Source organism: Montipora foliosa, chromosome 2, assembly GCF_036669935.1.
Source record: "Montipora foliosa isolate CH-2021 chromosome 2, ASM3666993v2, whole genome shotgun sequence".
NCBI classification, from domain to species: domain Eukaryota; kingdom Metazoa; phylum Cnidaria; class Anthozoa; order Scleractinia; family Acroporidae; genus Montipora; species Montipora foliosa.
Genome location: NC_090870.1, coordinates 41106919 through 41126996, shown reverse-complemented (window position 1 = coordinate 41126996; position 20078 = coordinate 41106919). Strand labels below are relative to the sequence as shown.

Here is a 20078-nt window from a genome sequence, read left to right as displayed (position 1 = left end):
AAAAAACTTGTTTATTCATTGGAGGGGATAGTGTTTCTAAAAGGAACTGTGGTGATGCATGGTGGAAGTGTAAAACCCCAAAATATAGTTTTATCAAAGGACTTGAAACAGGTCAAATTGCCATCTCTGAAAAGATAAAATCACCAAACAGGCCCCAGTTGTTCAAACGATCTATCTGCTGGATAAATCACTATCCAGTGGATAAGTAATAGCGAAAACCAATTGCGCTATCCAATGGATAGTGATTTATCTGGTGGATAGCGATATCCATCGGGCATCTTTTGAACAACTGGGGCCAGATGTTTAGAGTGTTTGCCATTCATCAGAGCTAATTGAGGAGTTGTGGGTTGTTTTGAGGTTTATACAGGTAACAAAGTGGGACAGTGATGCCATTAGTGGAGTCACGGTGGCAAAGGGACTCAAATAAATTAGTTAAATGAAAAGAACTCATTCCAAAGGGGTTGAGAGTACTGTGCTGAGTTAAAAAATAAACTTTTGTTCATGTCCTGTGAACCATGTTGTCGAGCTCAAAATTAATGTATCAAACGTTTCATGTGCTGCCGGCAGTCACAACAGGATTTGAACATGGGGCCTCTGTTTGCAAAACCAGTGTTCAAACCACTGGTCCTTCCATGCAACATTCTCTTTTAGAGTTCTGTTTCACCCCTGAGGATTTTCCCTTTGATGAGAAAAATCTTCTAGGATTAGACAGAGTGAAAGCTATCTGTTCCTGTCCTGGGCCTGGTTGTTCAAAAGCCAATTAACGCTAATCCCAGATTAAAAATTAACCAAGGAGTTTATTTCTCTATACCCAAATGCTGTTCAACGCTGATATTCGGCAAAACTTTACATTAAAAGAAGTCAATCTTGGAAAACAAAAATAAGCAAAAGGAACTTTCACCAAAAAGTTGAAAATATGAAACAAAAGTCTACGCTAATCCAAGATTAAATTATTCGGCCTTCGAACAACCGGGCCCAAGTCTCAGGTTTCTCAAAAGGTGGATAATGGTATCCACTGGGTGAATCACTATCCAGCTTATAAACGCTAGCAAAACTGAGAAATAATGGATAGCAATTTATCCAGTGGATCATAGCGCTATCCACCCTTTTAACAACTGGGGCCAGGAGGCAAAGGGGATTGGTTTTGCAGTAGTTGTTGCTACCCTTTTTGCCTAAGGGTTCCCCATTCGTGAGGGAAATTGTTTGATGTTATACAGGGTAAAATCTTGAAGTGTCCCTCCTAGGAGCCAAAGGGGCAACTCATAGTTAATGCATGGAGATGGTTATGAAACTTGACAAGTTCCTTTGTTTCATGTTTTTGTCCGTATTTTTGGCCTTGCTCGGGCTGCACAAACCACACCTTTTTTTCGAGAAGATAACCAATCAAATCCTTCAATTCTATTATGCGTAACTAATTTGCAAACGTGTGAAGCAAAAGCAAAAGATTGTGCAGGGTCACGGTCAATTCAACATCGATTGCAACAACATTGTTCTCGCTTTTGATGGTTTTAAGGTTTCATAACTATGAGCAACCACTGGACCTCCCCACCTTCTCTTTTGGCATCAAATCCCTTGATGGTTTAAGTGTACATGTATGTGGCATGCATTTGTGATTTTTTTGCTTTACAAAGAAAGAAAGACAAACATACAAACTTACATTACATTACATGGCTAGTTTCAATGCGGTGTGCAGTACATGTAAGAAATATTATCATCAAAAACAATAAAATTTGTAGCCTATCAGTCGCACAATATTTGAAGGCATTTACATATAAGATTATACAGATGTTTACAAATATAATTATAAAACGTGACGGTATGTAAATCTTCTAAAATCAACTAAAACTAGTTCTATTTTACATCACTTACATGTATTCACAGTACAAATTAAACCAACCATTAAATCTGAAAATTCATACATTTCCTATAAAATTTTGGCAAGTTATCACTCTTGGAGAAGATGAATTTTCTGTTTGATATTTAATTTTAACCTGAAATTCTAAGCCTTCAATACTTGGGAGTAAACGTTTCCTCTGCATTTGCGATTTGCTAATGATGTACCTTTGCCTGGTTATGGGAGATTTCGTTAGAGAAAAAAGCCCAAATGTTTAGAGCAAGGGAGGAGTTGCAGTTGTATTAAGGATAAGGAACTTAAGTATGCAGGGTGGCATCCTAAAGTAAAGCCCCTGTGCTTACCACATTGTATTTACAAGTCTCAGATTGTTTTTCTAGATGTGGTCAAGTTTTGGAAAGTTAAGAAGAAAATCCCATATATTTTGTCTCTTGCTCAAATGTACATTTACCTTATAAGCTCTATTAGAACATCCAGAAAGAAGGGGGCACTGTTTCATCTTCACACAACTCCCTATTCACTCCTTGTAGGGAACTTTAAGTTCAGCGTGGCAATTTGTTGCAAAACAGTACATCAGCCCTTGCAATATCTTGAATTCATAATGATAATATCACTACAATGTATACTGTAGTCATTAATAAAATTTCTTATTCCTGATAGGTGGTTTGCTGTGGCATTATTGAGCTAATTATATCAAAGACACAGCATATTAGCTTGGGGATATCTGTTCTACGAGCTTTAAGACTGTTGAGGCTTTTCAAATTCACAAGGTAAAAATATTCTTTTTCAAGTCCCCATGACCTAACCTTTTCATTTTATTTTTCTCTTGAATGTAAATAATGTGTCATGACAGGAACATGACAGTTATGTATATAAATTATATGAAAAAAGAAAACATTTTTGATCAGCCGGGAGTTCTCATGATTAGTTGTGGAAAACATTAGAATTTGCTCGCATTTCGGCCCACTATTCAATTTAGTCTATCAGTCCAGTACCAGTACCAGTACTAGTCCTTTAAATAACCAGAAGGGGATCTAGGATTAGAACAAATTTTAATTTTCTAAATGGTCTTGATAGCAGCAGACAAGTAAAGAATTTTAAGAAAATGATGAAATCGTTGAGTTTATAAAACATGTTTCAACAGAAACTTCTGCCATACTCAGTTAGTCAGAATACAAAGCGATGGAAGCTGAATTTATAATAAATAGAAAATGCTAAATGCGAAAAATGTGAGAGGTCCTATCACTGGTTAAATGCTCCTTAGCACATGTGGGAAAATGCCAGATCGGTTTGCCGACGTACGTGTGCAGGCTTTAAGGCCTGTTACGTTGGCAAAACGGTCTGGCATTTTTCTACGCATGTGAAGGAGCATTTAACCAGTGATAGGGCTTCTCACATTTTCAAATATCTGCAGAATTCTGAACATTGTCATGCCTCTTGTTCAGCAGATTGTTTTCGTGTTTTAGATCATGCCTCCACCAGTTTTCAACTTATGATTAAAGAGGAAACAATGCTCTTTGAATCAACAATTACACCATGTCAATCTTAAACTATCTTTTTAATTCCCACATTTTCACACTATACTTCATAATTTCTGTTGTTACTATTTTTTACATTAGCATTTTCTATTTATCATAAATTCAACTGTGTATTCTGACTAACTGAGGATATCAGAGGTTTCTGTCAAAATATGTTTAATAAAGTCAAAGGTTTCATTGTTTTCTTAAAATAAAATTATAATAGTAATAAAGAAAAATAAAATAAAATTGTGAAAACATTGCCTTACCCCTACATGTAAATTGCATATATTTTTTTTTCGGCTGACACTGTTCAGGTCATCTGTTTAATTAATTCAGTGGAGAAAGTGACAAAAATTACCGAGGTGATGTGGAAGAGGCAGAGACTCATAAAATCACTTCACATCTTTACTTATTGAACTCAATTTACCTTTGTTATATCAATCATTAATTTTCATTTCATGAACAAAGTGCTGAGATACTTGAGGGCAAAACCTTGCATTCAATCAGAATTAAATGCTCAAAAAACATGTACATACATGTATACCTGGTCATTTACAGGCAGCCAGTTCAGAGATTTAAGAGCAGCTGGAATATGATTGGACTTACTCTCATTGGTAATAATATGGAAAAGACTGCAAAAGTCTGGACTAACTGCAGTTGTTCAGTGTTTTCAACGCTGCCTGTTACACAGTATTGAAGAACAGTGAATTAAACATTCAATAATCATGATTCTAACTTATAATTTTGTTAAACACTACAGAATTGATGTCAAGTTTAACTTAAATTCTTAAGATCATTATCCATCATCATCATCATCAATCCAATTTTGATCCGGGTTTATCCCTGTAAACAGGGGTGGCTGGATTTACCCCACATTGTCAGCAATCTTTCTAACTCCCACTCTCCATCTCACTCAATTCATGGCTTCCTTTTTCTCCAAACCAACGCTCTTGCTCTCCTTCTCCAATTGCGTCTTCCATGTCTTCTTTGGTCGTCCTTGCTTCCTCTAGCTTGCCCTTCAACACATGCCGTACCATCTCATAGAAGGAGCACCAAAGCACCTTTGGAATCAAAAGCAAAAACAAGTCCCTATTGCTAGACTAATGCCTATTTAATTTGTTTAAATTTGTTGTTGCTTTTTTAAGGTATTGGTCATCCCTGCGCAACTTGGTAACATCTTTATTAAGCAGTGTCCGCTCCATCCTGAGCTTGCTGTTTCTTCTCTTTTTATTCATTGTGATTTTTGCATTGCTTGGAATGCAGATTTTTGGAGCAGGGTAAGTTGACCTTCTTCCTTTTGAAAAAATGTCTTAGGCACTGTGTAATAAGTAACATTATTTTTGTACATACAGCACTCATTTCTATTTTTCAGTGTGTTTGAAATTTATGGGATACAATTTATTATATTCATTGTTTTGTATAATTTTCCAGTTTTAGAGAACTTCCTGGAAGAGATGAAAATCCAAGAACAAATTTCGATAATTTTTGGAATGCTGCACTTGCTGTTTTTCAGGTAAGAAGATACATGTACTTTGAATTTTAAAGAATGAAAACTTAAGACAAATTGGATATGTGAAGGACCACCAACTAATTGTAAGACTGTTGCCAGCTTTTTTAAATAGAACTGTCTACCTCTCCTTCTCTGACAGAGGATAAAGATATTTTCTTTATTGAAAGCACCTGGAACTGAGAGTGTTGCCATGGTCACAAACAAAGACATTAAACCAATCATAACTTTGACATCCATTTATACTTGCTTTTGTGTTAAAGATCTTGACAGGCGAGGACTGGAATGCTGTGATGTATGATGGAGTGTTGTCATTTGATTCACAACTAGGGGGATACAGCTTAATCCTGTCAATTTACTTTGTGCTTCTGGTGGTTCTTGGAAATTGTATCTTACTATTAACAGTGTAGATTTTAGAGGCATATTTTGTTCCGTTGTTGACTATTAAAAATTCACTGTTTACTGTCCACCATCATGAAAGGTAACCATGTTAAGTGACTTTTTTAGTTTATTTTAGTCATCGTGTCCAATAATTGCAACCAAAGTATGTTAAAGAAAAGTGAATAATTATTGTAACCTTTTTTATACAATGGCTACATGTAAGCCTAAGGACAAACAGATGAAAAATAAGGAACTCAAGTTGAGTTCTAATCCTGGTCATCTTTTTGTCATTTTTTCTGCTTCATTGATTTGCTATGCATTTTGATCGTATCATGGTGGTAATTTGACAATGTAACAAAATTCAAGCTTTCAATTCACTTTGTGGACCGCACTTATGAAATAACTTCAACCAGTCTCCTCTTGTTGTGTTCATACTTTTGATATGCTAAACAAGTACGGTAAAGCCCACTAACATTAATCAAATTTCTAGTTTCTAAATAAACTGTGGTGCTGCATTGGTGGGAGAGTGAAACAGGAAAATTTGGTTTTATCAGACGTGTTGATAAATGTTGAGTTACCACCGTGAACGATTTGAAAAGCTGACATTTCGAGCGTTAGCCCTTCGTCAGAGCGAATTTAAGGAGACAAGAAGGCTTGTTACAACACGACAATGATTACTGGAAAATGAAGTGTTGGCCAACTCACTCCTGAAGAAAGAGCTAACTTGGTAACAGTTGCTTATGGCACTTAATGAGGCCAGCCTCCAGGTCCAAAAGATTTAATCCATGCAAAGAGGTGAAAGGGTTATGTAATGATGGGCATTTTGCCAATTATCATTTTTTCCAATTTGAAAATTCAAGATGATAAGGCAGAACTTGAGAAGGTAGGAAGATCCTTGTTGGGGTGACATCTAATAACTGTTTAAGAAAGCTAATCTGGTAAGGGTTCGCATTTTATACAATGTAGGAAGCCCTCTTATCATGTGAACCTTATCATTAATAGTAATTGAAATTTAATTAGAGAATTTCCATAACATCCAAAGGCGTATTAAACAATAAATTGAAAACACAATAATATTGCTCCTTAACCACAATCAGATACTCTTCTCAATGTATTCTTGGCCATTGCTGTTGATAACTTGGCGAATGCTCAGCAACTAAGTCAAGATGAAGAAGCTGAAGAGACTGAAAGGGAGGAAAGAAAAAGAGAAATTTTAGATCAGTACAGAGATCGTGGCTCCCCCAGCAACAGTCCAGGGTAAGATTTTGCTGTTCACTTGTTGAAATCAGAAAAGTGTGCACTTGAAAAGTGTTCACTTTTGTTTGAGGTCATCCCAGCACAACTGATAATCTAAGATAGCAACCAACAGCCAATTCTAGTAGAATGGAGACAGAACCTTTGAAAGAAAGTTCTCCAGCGATTTAAGTGCCAGACATTCTTTAATAGCACTTAAATTTCAACAGACTTAACTGATTAGAGTGTAATGTGAAGTGCTAGTTTTCTACCCCATATGAACCATCTGAGCGTTGGCCCTACTAATGGAAATGGGCCTACACAAGGACAGAGGAAAACTCTGACCAGGGTGGGAATTGAACCCACGACCTTCGGGTTAGATCACCGCTGCTCTAATCAGTTAAGTCTGTTGAAAGATAAGTGCTACACTGCCAACATTTGTAAAAACGTAACCCTTCCTTGTAATTGTACATGTTCATTGCCGTCACTTTAACATCTTCAGTTCCCACGACCTGCTCCTGTCTGACCTTGTAGCTCAGTCAGTAGAGCAGTGGTGATATAACTTGAAGGTCGTGGGTTCAATTCCCACCCTAACGCTCACATACAGTAGTTCATATGAGGTACAAAACTAGCACTACACTCTAATCAGTTAAGTCTATTTACAAGTGCAGCTGAGAATTTGAACCAGGGACTACCAAGAACAAATTCAACCAGTGGCCAGAACATGTCTTGAAACTGGGATCCCCAGATCTCAAGGCAAGTGCCTTAACCACTGGGCCACACTGCCTCCTTAATGATTTCCATGTGCCACACCCTTCATGTTTTATCTTCAGGCTTCAGTGTAGTAATTTGTGAGTGGTCTGTCTTGTCTGGTGCATTCTCATGGTGTAACATGCACTCCTAATACCTTGTTTGTCTAGGATTTCAAGTAATAAGATGCACACCATTTTAATAAATGTTTTAAAGTTGCCTTTGAGGTTTTTGAAGCTGCGCTATCTTGTCACTTGGCTCTCACCAGAATTGGCTGGCCAGGCCCATCAGTTTGCAAAGAAAATGCAACAATTTCGAAGGAACGCTTGCATGATGATCCCTCACATTCTACTGGAGGAGCACCGGTATATGTCATCCTCAAAGTGTGTGAATTTGAAGCCATTGTAGAGTTAGTCCTTCTATATGCCTGGTCTAGCCGGTCAGTTCTGTCAAATGGAAATTGTCCTAAGTTAGATGGTGCCCTTTGGTGTACATATAATATTATTATAATGGTTGATGTTCTTTTCAGAGTGTCATCAGGTCTATCATTTTCAGTAGATTTAACTACAACCAACCTGGTCTAGTCTTTGGTTGGTGACATCATAATTTAGCTGAAGATTCTACCTCATTCACACTGTCTATCATCTTTACTATGTTAATTTTTGAGACCTTGAAAGTTGCGTTTTTGCAATGGAAAAAAATCTAAAGGGGATTTAATTATGATCATTGACAACATTGTTTACGTTTTGCTTACCTTGTCTTTCAGGCACAATGGGGAAGCCAGGAAGGTTGGATGCTTTTTTTTTCTGAAATGACAATGTTATCAGTGCTGCAGTTTTCTGTGAACAGCTACTGACATTCAAACATCCTTAGTGAATTTTGCATGTTGGTCACTTAGCCAAATCATGGCCAATTTCTGCAAGCATTAAAATAGCATGTACTTTAGTGAATTTTCCCTTGATGTTGCTAGAAAATTAGGACTTTTTTACAACCTTCATCATTCAAAGCTGGTGTGTATTTTGAATATTACATAAAGAATGCTCATACACGCATCGCTCAAAGTGATGTTTACTGCAACCTACTGTTTCATCTTATTTTATTTTTATGCTCATGTAGGGTGATGAACTTGGTCCAACTGAAGATGAATTTGAGTCAGAATTAGATGACAAGCCTTCATTTATCAGCAACCTTAGAAACCCTGGCCGTATGGTTCCCCAGCTTAAGCCTGGAGAAGAAGTACCAATTATCAATACATGGTCATTATTTCTCTTTCCACCTGGCAACCCGTAAGTCTCAAATTAAGAATCCATAAAGGAATGACCCCTGTTTAATGTAATTTATGTTCTTTCATACATTTAGGGCTATCCAGTAAGAAGCCTAAGGGCAAATGTTTCTGTAGTTAAATTTTTTTCAGACAAGTTTGTTTTTTAGTTTCATTTGTCATATAGACATTACCATAATCTGAAACAAAGGAAGTTATAAACTAACTAGTTTCAAAAATTTTCAACCAAGGAAAATTTAACTACAACATACATGAGAAATGACTATATTTTGAGAATCTATACGAACTTTACAGTGGAAGCGAAAGGAACAAATAAAAAACTATATGAACTTTAGTACAACAGCCAGTGACAAGTGAAAGAAACGAATGACACTTGACTCAAATAAATCTTACAAATGCGATTTTGCTTTGTGCAATGTTGTCCTTTGTACAAACAGTATCCAAATGTTGGCAGCTTATATTAACATGTCAGTCCAGTCAGGTGGCTAAATGGTCCCTAAGCATCCTCAACATCAATGCTTAACGCTACTGTACGTAGTTCTTTAGTCTTTTTGTCCAAGGGACTCTTCATTGTAATCACAGGTGAAAGAATCCAACCATGAAAAGCACAAACTAAAATTGCTTCTTTGGTTTTTGATAAAATTAATAACAATACAATATTGAATATCTGAAATTAATGTTTGGCAGGCAGAAAAAAGGAATGTCCAGGTAGAACAGCCACTTAGACATGATGGATACAAACACTCAGATGAATTAACAGACCTGTTACAAATGAAAGTTCCCAATTTACCATTGAAGGCAAAAGCTTTGTTGTTGTTGTTTTATTTTTTTTTCGCAAATTACAGGAAATCGCTACAGCAATTTATGGTTCATGGAAAAATCAATAATTTCACACTTTTTTTTGCTTTGAAGGGTGCGGAAAGCTTGTCACTGGCTGGTGAATTTGCGCTATTTTGACAATTCCATCCTGGTAATCATTCTAATTAGCAGTGTTCTGTTAGCTCTTGAGGATCCAGTGTATGAAAAGTCTGAACGCAATCAGGTGAGAATGAATTATTTTGTGATAGAATTTTGAATTTAATACAGTAGTCCTCCTGGGGCATCTTTTCTTTTCTTTTCTTGGATAAGTAAAGAAAAAGACACAATTATGGAATGTAGCCTTCCCCTAAAGTGCTCCACAACGAACTTTTCAACATCGTGCTTTGTGTTCTTCAAGGGTTTAGTACTTTACTGTTAGTATTATTGTACTCCTGGACCACGCTCCACAGTTGGGGTTATGGAGCGAAAAGGAACGTGGTGAAAAAGCAATAGACCATTTTCGAATTCTCACGGCTGGACTGGATCTAGCATGGAATGGAGGCTAATGCGGGCAAATCTTTTCAAATGTAAATTAATTTGCCTGCATTAGCCTCCATTTCATGCTAGGTCCAGTCCAACCGTTAGAATACGAAACTGGCCTATTGGCCCCAGGCTAGTATCTTTGAATCCAAGTGGTGACTCATCAGTTGTCTCATTGACTCTGTACTATGTGCTGCCAACATAATTATGGATTTTATCATACAGGTGCTGCAATACTTTGATTATGTATTCACCACCATATTTGCCCTGGAGGTCATTGTCAAGGTAAATGTTTCAAATCTAAGTGCAGCCGTACATTATTTATGTTACTTTTCTTTGAATTTTCGCAGCAAACTTATATTCCGTGAAAATGATTCAAGGGTTTGTTTGTGATTGCTGGAGGCAACTGAAATACCAGATGAAAAATCAGGAGATGAGATGTGCACTCTGTTTAAAAGACCATAATTTTTACAACGTTTCTTTTAGAATTTAAAATGTTAAATTGCTATTTGCAGGTGCTATAGGTTTAGTGTTTAAATGGACTGAGTATTGCCTTAAGTCACTTTTGTGTGAAACACTTCCTGTGAGGTTTATTGCCAGTATTCTTTGACACAATAAATTACCGGTATGTGATGTGTTAAGGGGAGGACAAAGGAAAAGGGACACCGAGATTTTTCTACAGATAGGGTTCCATTAACTTGGATATAATGATCTGGATGTATGTGGCCCAAAAATGACTAAACATTGGCACTGTAAAAATGTCGTGACCACCTGTAGGTAGGTTTTAGTTTGATTTAACCAATGGCTAGTGCTAACCATGCGTAATTTGAGCAACTAGTCATAGTTCATTCTTTTGAAACGTTGTTTTAGCTTATTGACTATGGTGCCATCCTTCACCCTGGTTCATACTTCAGAGACGCTTGGAATTGTATTGATTGCTTGGTCGTGTGTTGTGCTATTGCCTCCCTTGTCATGAGGTAGGACCTCTTGTTTCACGTTGTTTTCAATGTATTCCCAAATGAACATGAGTAGCTCAGTCGGTTACTGCGCAGCTTTCTGAGCTGGAGGTCGCCAGTTCGATCCCCGTCTCATTCCATCGACGTCTGTTTCGACTTTCCTCTGATCCGTGTTGCATTGACGGAGGAAGATCGGGGAGGGGGAGGGGGGTAAAAGGTGCGCATCGAGGGCCACAAGGTTATCAGTAACTCTAGTTGACTGTCACGTGCTACCCTCGTAAAAATAAGAACCTTTACCTTTATTAAAACCCCGAATGTTTGTGCAAACAATAACCGCCAGTTGGTTGAGCATCGGGCTGCTTTGCGGGAGGTCGCGGGATCTGCAGGATCAACACTCAGGGTCTTTAGGTCTCAAGGGAGCAGGGATGACGCAGTGGTGAGAGCACTCGCCTCCCACCAATGTGGCCCTGGTTCGATTCTCGGAACCGACGCCATAAGTGGGTTGAGTTTGTGTTGGTTCTCTTCTCTGCTTCGAGGGTTTTTCTCCGGGTTCTCCGGTTTTCCCCCCTCCGGAGTTCGGAGTTCCCCGAGAACTCCGGAGTTCTCGGAGTTCTATAGTATATCATGGTTGAGAGGGTACATGCTCAGAGATATTAGCTACATCAAGCTACTCGAAAATCCGAGGGTAAAGAGTGGTGATGATAATTATGCTAGAGTTGTCATTTACAAGACGAAAATAAAACACTAGAATGGAAATTTTGCTAGAAAGAATAATGGAGATTTTTTTACGACAGCAGAGGGTCTTGATAATCATCTCGGAATGTAGGGGAAAAAAAAGAAACCAGGAAATTCGTCTATGTGTTGCACCATTAGTCTCATCAATTTAAAATCTGAAGTCCAGCAGTCTGAAGATCTTCTCTATTTTAAGAGGTTGTTATCAAAATTGATCGCATCTAAAGATACCGTGGCTGATTGTTTTGCTAATATAATTGAAATATGTAAATACAACGAAATTGCTTTTAAGTAACTAAACTTTTCGGTTTTTTTAATTTATACCATTTTTCAAATTTAGTTTTTCTTATGAGAGCGTTTTAACTAGTTACTACTCCAAAGCTTTTCGTGATCGTAGTGAGTAGAAGGGGCCCACTACCAACTAATTCGCGGTTAATTATGAATGGACTTTCTTGCTAATTACGCTTTGCGCGGTGCGCGGTGCGCTACGAACGCTGGGCAGCCTTCGGACAGTTGCGTGCAGGTTCAACAGCTAAGGGATGAGGGCGAGCTTAGCTTTTGACTTGACATTTGGCCGCCATTTTGTAGATGATGAAACATCGAGTGGTTTAAGTTTTCATCGATTTGAATGTACTGATTTAAGATCACTTTTAGAACTCTGCTATGAGTATGAATTTCATCGATTTTGTGTGAAGTTGCTGGCGGTGAAACGGCCCAATATGACTAATCTGGCTCAGGGTGGCTATCAAAGGGTAACTTTGATGTTGATTTCCCCTATTCTTCTGCCCTGACCCTCCCTCCCTCCCTCCTAACATTCAAACATCCAAACACCTTGATGAATGGGACTCTATGAATTTTCTGTTTATCGTTTCACAGCAAACAGGAGAGTGACATAGATTCAGGCTCCAAAAAGATAGTAAAGGTTTTGCGTGTTCTGAGGGTTCTTCGTCCTCTCAAAGCTATTAACAAGGCTAAGAAATTGAAGGTGCGTATCGTACAGCAAGCTATGGTTTTTTCAAGATGTAAGCAGGGCTCTTGGAGTACGTTATTGAGTCAAATGGCTCTTTTCGCGCTTTGGCGGCCATACGTCTCAATAAGAGGGACTGTTAAATTTTGTAGCGACTGTGAGATTGAGGACAAGAATGATTTGAAATTTCAAGTCCAGTTTGTGTCGCGTGGACATGAGGGCTCTAAAGATTCATGGCGCTGATTTTGACCTGAACGCCGCTAAACATTGCATTAAATAAGTAAAACATTGCCCTATGCGAGCGTGTAGACACATTGCTCTCCCGTTGTTTGCAAATCTGCATCGTGAAATCATGTCAAAATCTCAATTTTTGTGGAAACCGCGAGTACACAAAGGTGAAATTAAGTATTGTAGCAACACCGTTTTTCCCAATTTAGTTCCTTGATACCTTTTCTTGTAAAACAACATCGTTGAGTGGTACACTCCCCTCAAGTTTTCCCTGAGCCTGACCAGTTTCGTGTCTTTAATCGAAAGAGTATTTACTAAGACCTGAAAGGCTCACCCCCCCCCCCCCCCACCCCTCCTTTCCTGAACAAGCGCAGCCCTCAAATAACCGCCGCATTTGAGGCGCGAAAAATTGAAAAAGCGCCGCGGCGCCTGTTCGATTAAATACGATACACTGTAACCTTTGCAAATGGTTACGTCCTATTGATTCCTGGGTAGTTCCCGTCCTTTTTGGGAGCAAATGGACAAATTAATCTGATCTCAAATGAACTGCAAAACTAGCAAACTGGACCAAGTGGGTATTGGCTCGGAAATTATCATCAACAACATAAGCTATTGACCACGTTTGTCGCTTGTGCTTATGCCTGCATGTTACACGTAAATCAGCGCTAACACAGATTTCTAAATTCCTTAGGCTGTCTTCCAGTGCATGGTGTACTCGCTGAAAAATGTGCTCAACATCCTCATCATTACAATACTGTTCTTGTTTATCTTTTCTGTGATTGGGGTGCAACTGTTTCAGGTAAGCAGATCAGCCAATGAAGTTGGTGTTCAACAGTTTGTTCCAGGAGGAAGCTCAACTTGGTTAGTGTGCAGCCAACGGATTTAGAGGCTCCAAGTTCGATGCTTCGTGGGGTCTAATATCGATCCACCCTTCTTTGACCAGGATTTTTTCTTCTCGTTGTTACTTTTATTGTTCGTACAGGGTATGCAACCGTCAGGGAACGTTAAAAAAAATATAACTTGAATTTGTTTTATCTCGTGCAGGGCAAGTTTTTCAAATGCGATGACAGTTCCAAAATGACAGAAGAGGAATGCAAGTAAGTGCCCTCAAGATTAGTCACTGAAGTCTCTCTTTTCTGCTTCTTTTACGGGATTTCTTCAGTCCTTTTATTAACTGATATCAGTTTGATACTATCTCTAGTCCCTAGAGATAGGTAAACGTTAGGCAATCGTGAGGTTGATTCGCGGTTTCCCCAACATCATTGAAATTTGCGTAATTCCAACTCATTTCTTGCCTCTGAGGTAGAGCCATTGGGCAGGTGTTCAAAGAAGAGACAAAATTTAGAACAAAAGTCTTTTTATGGTTTTATCACAAAATGAGAGCTGCCGTTTGCAATTAGTCTTAAACCCGAATCTGAATCTCTTTTTGTTAGATGGCCGTGCTTCCAAAGGACTGGAAAAAACTAGTCTAAAATCGATATTGACTGCGGTCTAGACAAAACTTACAAACTAACAAAAATAATATATGCGAAAAAAATTAGTTTGTTCCCTCTAATGATACTAAACGAAGATCGAGCAGATCATAACGAGGAAGATGGTCAAGACTGAGCAAAGTTTGGCAAATTTAAACCCAGTCGAGGTTGCAACTAGCAAAGATGAAGTGGAAACTTTTTTGCCATAGCGGAAATCCAAAATTTTGTGAGTCTAGACTAACAGAAAACATACCTACAAGAGAGCTCGACCTTCTTTAATGTTGCCCAAATTTTGTACCGTGTACATTAACCGGCTTCCAACGACTTTTTTTCGCCCTTTTGATTTCTTGTTTGGCCAAATAATAAACATGCTTTTACACAAGCTAGGCGTTCGGTCGGTACTGCAACAGTTTGCAAAATTGGGGAGTTTCCCGTTAAAAAACACCTTTTCAAGCTTTCAATACCCGCCGTATCTTGAACTCCAGACCTTTCCTCTTCCCCCTCCCTCCCCCCTTTCAATGTTGCCTGTTGGAAGTTTTCGGCATTATTTTGTATTGCTAGCAATATTGATCAGGGAGGGAAGGGGGACTGGGGCTGCAGTGTGTGAGATAATAGCTAAATTAAGAACGCCCCAAGAAGGTGAAGTGTCTCCGTTAATTTTGCAACCTGTTGTAGCGAACTCAGTTAAGGTTTTCCCGCACAGACTTCCTTGCAAGGTGATACAAGATTTTAAGTTTCCTTACCGAAATGTGTCAGGTTTTGGTGGCAAATCAATATTCTCACCACCAATCAACTTGTCATCGTGAGTCGTCTTGCCATCGCCAATTTGCCTTAACTTATGCCTTTGTTGTTTTTAGATTGCAACCCTATCAAACTTACAAACAAACAAAAAATTTAACAAAAGAAATTACCTTATAATGCTAAACAATGCAATGCTTAGTGTTACCAGATTTGCGAGCTTTCCCAACGCAACACTGCAGTTCTTATGTTGAACGATTTACAAACATTGGCATCAACGTTTTTTTCGTACAGAGGGCAGTACTTTGAATACAATGATGACATGTCCGAAGTAGAAGTGAGTAATTTCTTTTTTCCAAGAAGTCTGTAACAACTTTCTAGGCGAAAGATAATTGCAGTGTTAATGAAATAGTTAAAGAAGTTACTATATCCCGCTGGAGGTAACAGTGTAGTAGAGGCTATAATTATATTGGAGTCATGTATTTAAACTACGGATGTGTATCGACTTTCTAGGCATAGGGTATATGGTCTGAGCCTCAATAACTGGATTTATGGCTGGTCTAGAGACCCAATTGAAACTCTAGGACTGCAGGGATGGCACAAGAGTGAGAGCACTCGCCTCCCATCATTGTGGCCCGGGTTCGATTCCCAGACTCTGCGTGATATGTGGATTGAGATTGTTGGTTCGCTAACCTGCTCCGGTTTTCCCCTCTCCTCAAAAACCAACAGTTGATTTGATTTGCGTTAATTTGTTGATTTCAGTTTACTCCCCAATTAGTGCTCCAGCGTTGTTGGACTAAACGCTGAAATAAAGTTCCTTTCTTTGATATTGTCGTATCGGTCATCGTCGTTGTCGTTGTCATCACAACGGGATCGAAAACGTCAAGTATTTCCGTATTTACTGACGCGTTTTTTTACGATTTTTTGTTACATGGTTTTCGTACTGTCGTAGCTTTATCAAACAATGCCACATGAAGGGTAAGCAATATCGGGCGTCGGCAAAAGATGTTGTATAGAGCATTTGAACCGCGCGGGATCGTTTTGATTTGAAGTTAGTGCCATCTTTGAAGTTTCAATGTCGCCAGTGATGACGAAGCTTTAAAAAGCTTCTTCATTACTTCAAGTATAAGGTAACCCTATCCGCAATTTTAGTAGCTACCTTGTATGTGTGTAGCTACCTCGTGTCTGTTTCTGATGCTTATGCTTGCTTCGCTAGTGAGGACCAGGCGTCAGTAGGGGAGTAACTAGAGCAGATGCAGTTACCAAGAAGCATAAATCCAGGCTTTTTTTTTAAGCGCTGAATGTCGATATTGCAGGTGAAGGACCGTTCATGGGCTGGACAGGATTACGATTTTGACAACGTATTTAGAGCAATGTTGGCGTTATTTACATCATCTACAGGAGAAGGCTGGCCAGCGTGAGTCTTCTTTTCTGTTTAAATTTATTTTATTTAGTTTGTAACAAAGGCACTTCAAACTGTTAGGGGAGTGATCACAGCTTGGGGCATTTCTGGTCCCTCTTACATTTTCAAATGCATTACATGTTGTAACAAGAACAAAACGACAAACAAGGGCCAGAAGAGTTTTTTTCTAGAAGCAGCTTGGTGTCTGACGAAGCTGACGTGCTTTATGATTCTAGGGTCTAAACATACATGGCTTGCTCTTCAATTTTGTTATTCATGTGAAATAATTTGGTCGAGGTGTCTTAGGGCCGATTTACACGATACGATTTTGTCGCATGGGACAAGCCCACGACTGGCCTACGACATGACTTACGATTGTCGCAGCGTTTTAAAACATGTTTTAAAATGCTACGACATTTTTTCTGACGTACACAACAATCGTAAATCATGTCGTGGGCTTGTCGTAAGCTGTTGTCGCATGCAACAAAGTCGTACCGTGTAAATCGGCCCTTAGATTTATTACAATTTTCCTGTCCCTTAGAAGCAAATTAGTTTTCACTCAGAACCTCCTTTTTTATTAATAATACTTTAATCGCAAGAAAATTTCAAGACTCTTAAAATGCTCTTTACCGGGAGTGACCTTCAAGTCGTTCTTTTTTTTCTTTTTTTTTTTAATTTCCATTTCAGTCTGATGCAGGCTTCCATTGACACCACCGATATCGACAGGGGACCCATCGTCGATAACAACATCCAGATCGCTCTCTTCTACATTTTCTTCGTCGTAGTTTTCTCATTCTTCTTCATCAACATTTTCGTCGCTCTTATTATCCTCACGTTCCAAGAACAAGGCGAGAAGGAGCAAGGAGATTGTGAACTTGACAGAAATCAGGTGAGACGATTTGCGTGACGAAAAGAATGACTCATTGTCACGCAAGTTTAGGGTCATTCAAACAAGGATCCTATGCATAAATCAATACGTAGGTCATTTTATTCCGTACTTCGGACTTTCAACCTAAACAAGCCCGAGAATATGTGATACTGGTAGAAACTGAAGCTCTATTTTACGTAGTTCCATTATGAACAGTAGGATTTTGAAAGCCAAAACTAGAACTTCTCTTTCAAATCGACACTATTTCCACGGCAGGAATATACGTTTCTCACTCCATTGGTTTATTCTTGTTTTTTGTGTTATATTGCATTGCTCTATTATGCGATATAAAAACGCTTCACAACCAGTGAACCTATAATCCCTGATTCACTCGACCCTGACTATCAGGTCTCAGAAAAGCCTGACTGTTGGGGCGATAATCCCGAGAAAAAAATATTTGAAACCTTTAAACCCTTCAAATAATCGAGACAAAGATTCATCTCCTTCACTTCACCGAAAAATCCAAAAGTTGTTTTCTCTTACGCGAAAACACTGCGTCAGCAATTTTATAATTGCAAACGAACCAATGGGCGCGTGGGGTTTAAATTAAAGTAAATTAAGTTTCCTGCTTCACCCCCGCCCGCGTCGCCGACGCAGCACCTAGTTTTTTTCACACACTAACCCCGTTTCCAGTCAAATCGGTCAATTACAGCGAACCCTTCGTGATGTTGCCTCGAGGTAATCCTACATTGATCATGTGATCTTTCATTTTCGTCAGAGGGATTGTCTGCATTTTGCCATCGTGGCGAAACCTTCGGAACGATTTATGCCTGAAGACCCGAACACGTGGCAATACCGTGTATGGAGAATTGTTGATTCGAGACCTTTTGAGTACTTCATTATGTTGCTGATTGCGCTCAATACACTCATTCTGACCATGAAGGTAAGTTATGGCATTGATAGTGAGGAACAATTCAAGTCATTTTTAATGAGTTTGATGACAGCGAAAAACTACAACCAATCAGAATTCAAAGTGCTCAAAACGCGGGTAAATGCGCGGGTGCAATTAGTGCGACGGCGCGAAATTGCCGAAGCTGGCCACTGTGGTTGGCAATCTTGTATTTCATAATTACATTCGACCCTTAGTTCTAAACCGCTTTCTCTTTGATATACTCAAATACTCTTTTCGATACTCTATAGTAGTCCGGCATTTTACTAAGCCGTTGACTTCGTCCACTTCTCTTTGCGAGCAGTGAGTGGGTATTAGACCACATTCTATATATTAAAATTCAGCTTAAAACAATAAACATGATTTTGAGGCTCTGGGGAATAAAATAAAGATTTGTATGAGTTTTGTCCTCGGAGTATCGAAGTGGTCTTTTGTCGAAGACTGAATTTTAATATATCGAAATTGATCTATTAAGATCTCTTGAGGCAGTGAACAAAAGCTGTGTGATAGGACCGCTTATCGTCTCCACCAGAAAAGATTAGATATTCCAGCCTTTTCCAAATGTCATTATCTTTTCTTTCCCTTTGATACCGATACTCTTCCGATTGAGCTGACTAATTGATCTTCCGTTCAAGTTCAATCTTTTGTTCGTTTGGGAAGAAAAACTCATTTTGTCGATTTTCTTTCGTTGGTGAAAATTATATGTACTCTTTGTCATTTTGGGTGCTGAAATTCTTTACAGAGGTCTTGGGAGTTTATTCTTCGACTGGACTAATCCTCAGGACTTACAATTTTGAGAGGAAAGTGCTGCCTTTGTAATAATGATATCTAGGACTATTAACCACGGGTCCCTTTCGCGCAGCTTAGCACATAAATAGTGGCAAGCAGTATGCCGTGCCACCCGCCCCTCCTCCCCTTTCTCTTCCCTCCTTCCCCTCCCCCCTTTCCCCCCTTCCCCCATCCCCCGCAAAGCAGAAAAACAAAGCATTTTAAATTAATCATGAATTTCATTGCAGTTTCACAATGAGCCGAAGTTGTATCGTGAAATTCTCGACATTTTCAACATCATCTTTACATTCATGTTTACGGGAGAAGCTATCCTAAAGCTTTTTGCCTTCAGGCTGGTAAGCAGTTACAACAAATCTTGAATTTAAACTTGCCTCTCACGACTGATCGTTGGTAAAAGTGCGTAATTTAATAGAAGCAACGACTTGCCTAAATGATGATTTCGTAGTCGAATTAGTAAAATCAGACTGAAGGTAATTTAGTCTGTTAAGTCCAACTGACCTCAAACTATTTTCAAAGGGCTATTAAAAATCAACACCCCAACAATTGTTTTAATTTTCCCTTCGAAATTACAGTTGTTTGATACGTTCAAGTTTCGTGGAACGCGTAGTCGTCAGTCTCACGACGGAGCTATATGATGTGAAACCGAAGGTTTTTTCCTGAGTTGAAATCATAAAGAGCTTTTCTTTCGTGTTTCAAAGAAAAATTGCTCTTGGGACTGACTAATGATTGAAAGTTTGACCAACTTTTAGATGAAACCTGAATCTTGTCGATGGCCTTGACGTAATTTCCATATATAATCATTTGATTTTCTTTGTTTTCCTCTGTCAAGAATTATTTCAGAGATGGTTGGAACGTATTTGACTTTGTCATTGTGTTGGGAAGTTTACTGGATTTCGGCCTCCAGATGAGCGTGGTAAGAGATTGCATTCTCGGTGTGCAGTGTGAGCATCAAATGTCATCTACTGCAACCCTCTACACTTGAATTTAAGCATGATGTTAAACAAAAAGCAAAAAGTTTAAAAAAAGACAGACAATCGAACGCGGATCACTCTCTTTATGCGGTGAACGATATTCACTTTCCTTACTTATCATTGCATGATGTGTTCAGAAGTTC

The 20078-nt window shown here is 38.8% G+C and overlaps 1 protein-coding gene across 5 annotated transcripts in view; it reads left to right on the top strand.

Moving 5' to 3' along the window:
• LOC137993086 (voltage-dependent calcium channel type A subunit alpha-1-like) overlaps nucleotides 1-20078 on the top strand; it is a 59474-nt gene that overhangs the window by 21318 nt on the left and 18078 nt on the right. For all 5 annotated transcript variants that reach the window (XM_068838747.1, XM_068838748.1, XM_068838746.1 and 2 more), the window contains 19 exons: nucleotides 2513-2622; nucleotides 4518-4649; nucleotides 4804-4885; nucleotides 5143-5266; nucleotides 6358-6517; nucleotides 8010-8031; nucleotides 8360-8529; nucleotides 9438-9567; nucleotides 10089-10148; nucleotides 10734-10840; nucleotides 12428-12536; nucleotides 13438-13545; nucleotides 13791-13843; nucleotides 15251-15293; nucleotides 16273-16373; nucleotides 17046-17247; nucleotides 18005-18169; nucleotides 19192-19299; nucleotides 19794-19877. In XM_068838747.1, coding sequence (XP_068694848.1) covers nucleotides 2513-2622; nucleotides 4518-4649; nucleotides 4804-4885; nucleotides 5143-5266; nucleotides 6358-6517; nucleotides 8010-8031; nucleotides 8360-8529; nucleotides 9438-9567; nucleotides 10089-10148; nucleotides 10734-10840; nucleotides 12428-12536; nucleotides 13438-13545; nucleotides 13791-13843; nucleotides 15251-15293; nucleotides 16273-16373; nucleotides 17046-17247; nucleotides 18005-18169; nucleotides 19192-19299; nucleotides 19794-19877 — 2070 coding nt within the window. The remainder of the gene's footprint in view (nucleotides 1-2512; nucleotides 2623-4517; nucleotides 4650-4803; nucleotides 4886-5142; nucleotides 5267-6357; nucleotides 6518-8009; nucleotides 8032-8359; nucleotides 8530-9437; nucleotides 9568-10088; nucleotides 10149-10733; nucleotides 10841-12427; nucleotides 12537-13437; nucleotides 13546-13790; nucleotides 13844-15250; nucleotides 15294-16272; nucleotides 16374-17045; nucleotides 17248-18004; nucleotides 18170-19191; nucleotides 19300-19793; nucleotides 19878-20078) is intronic.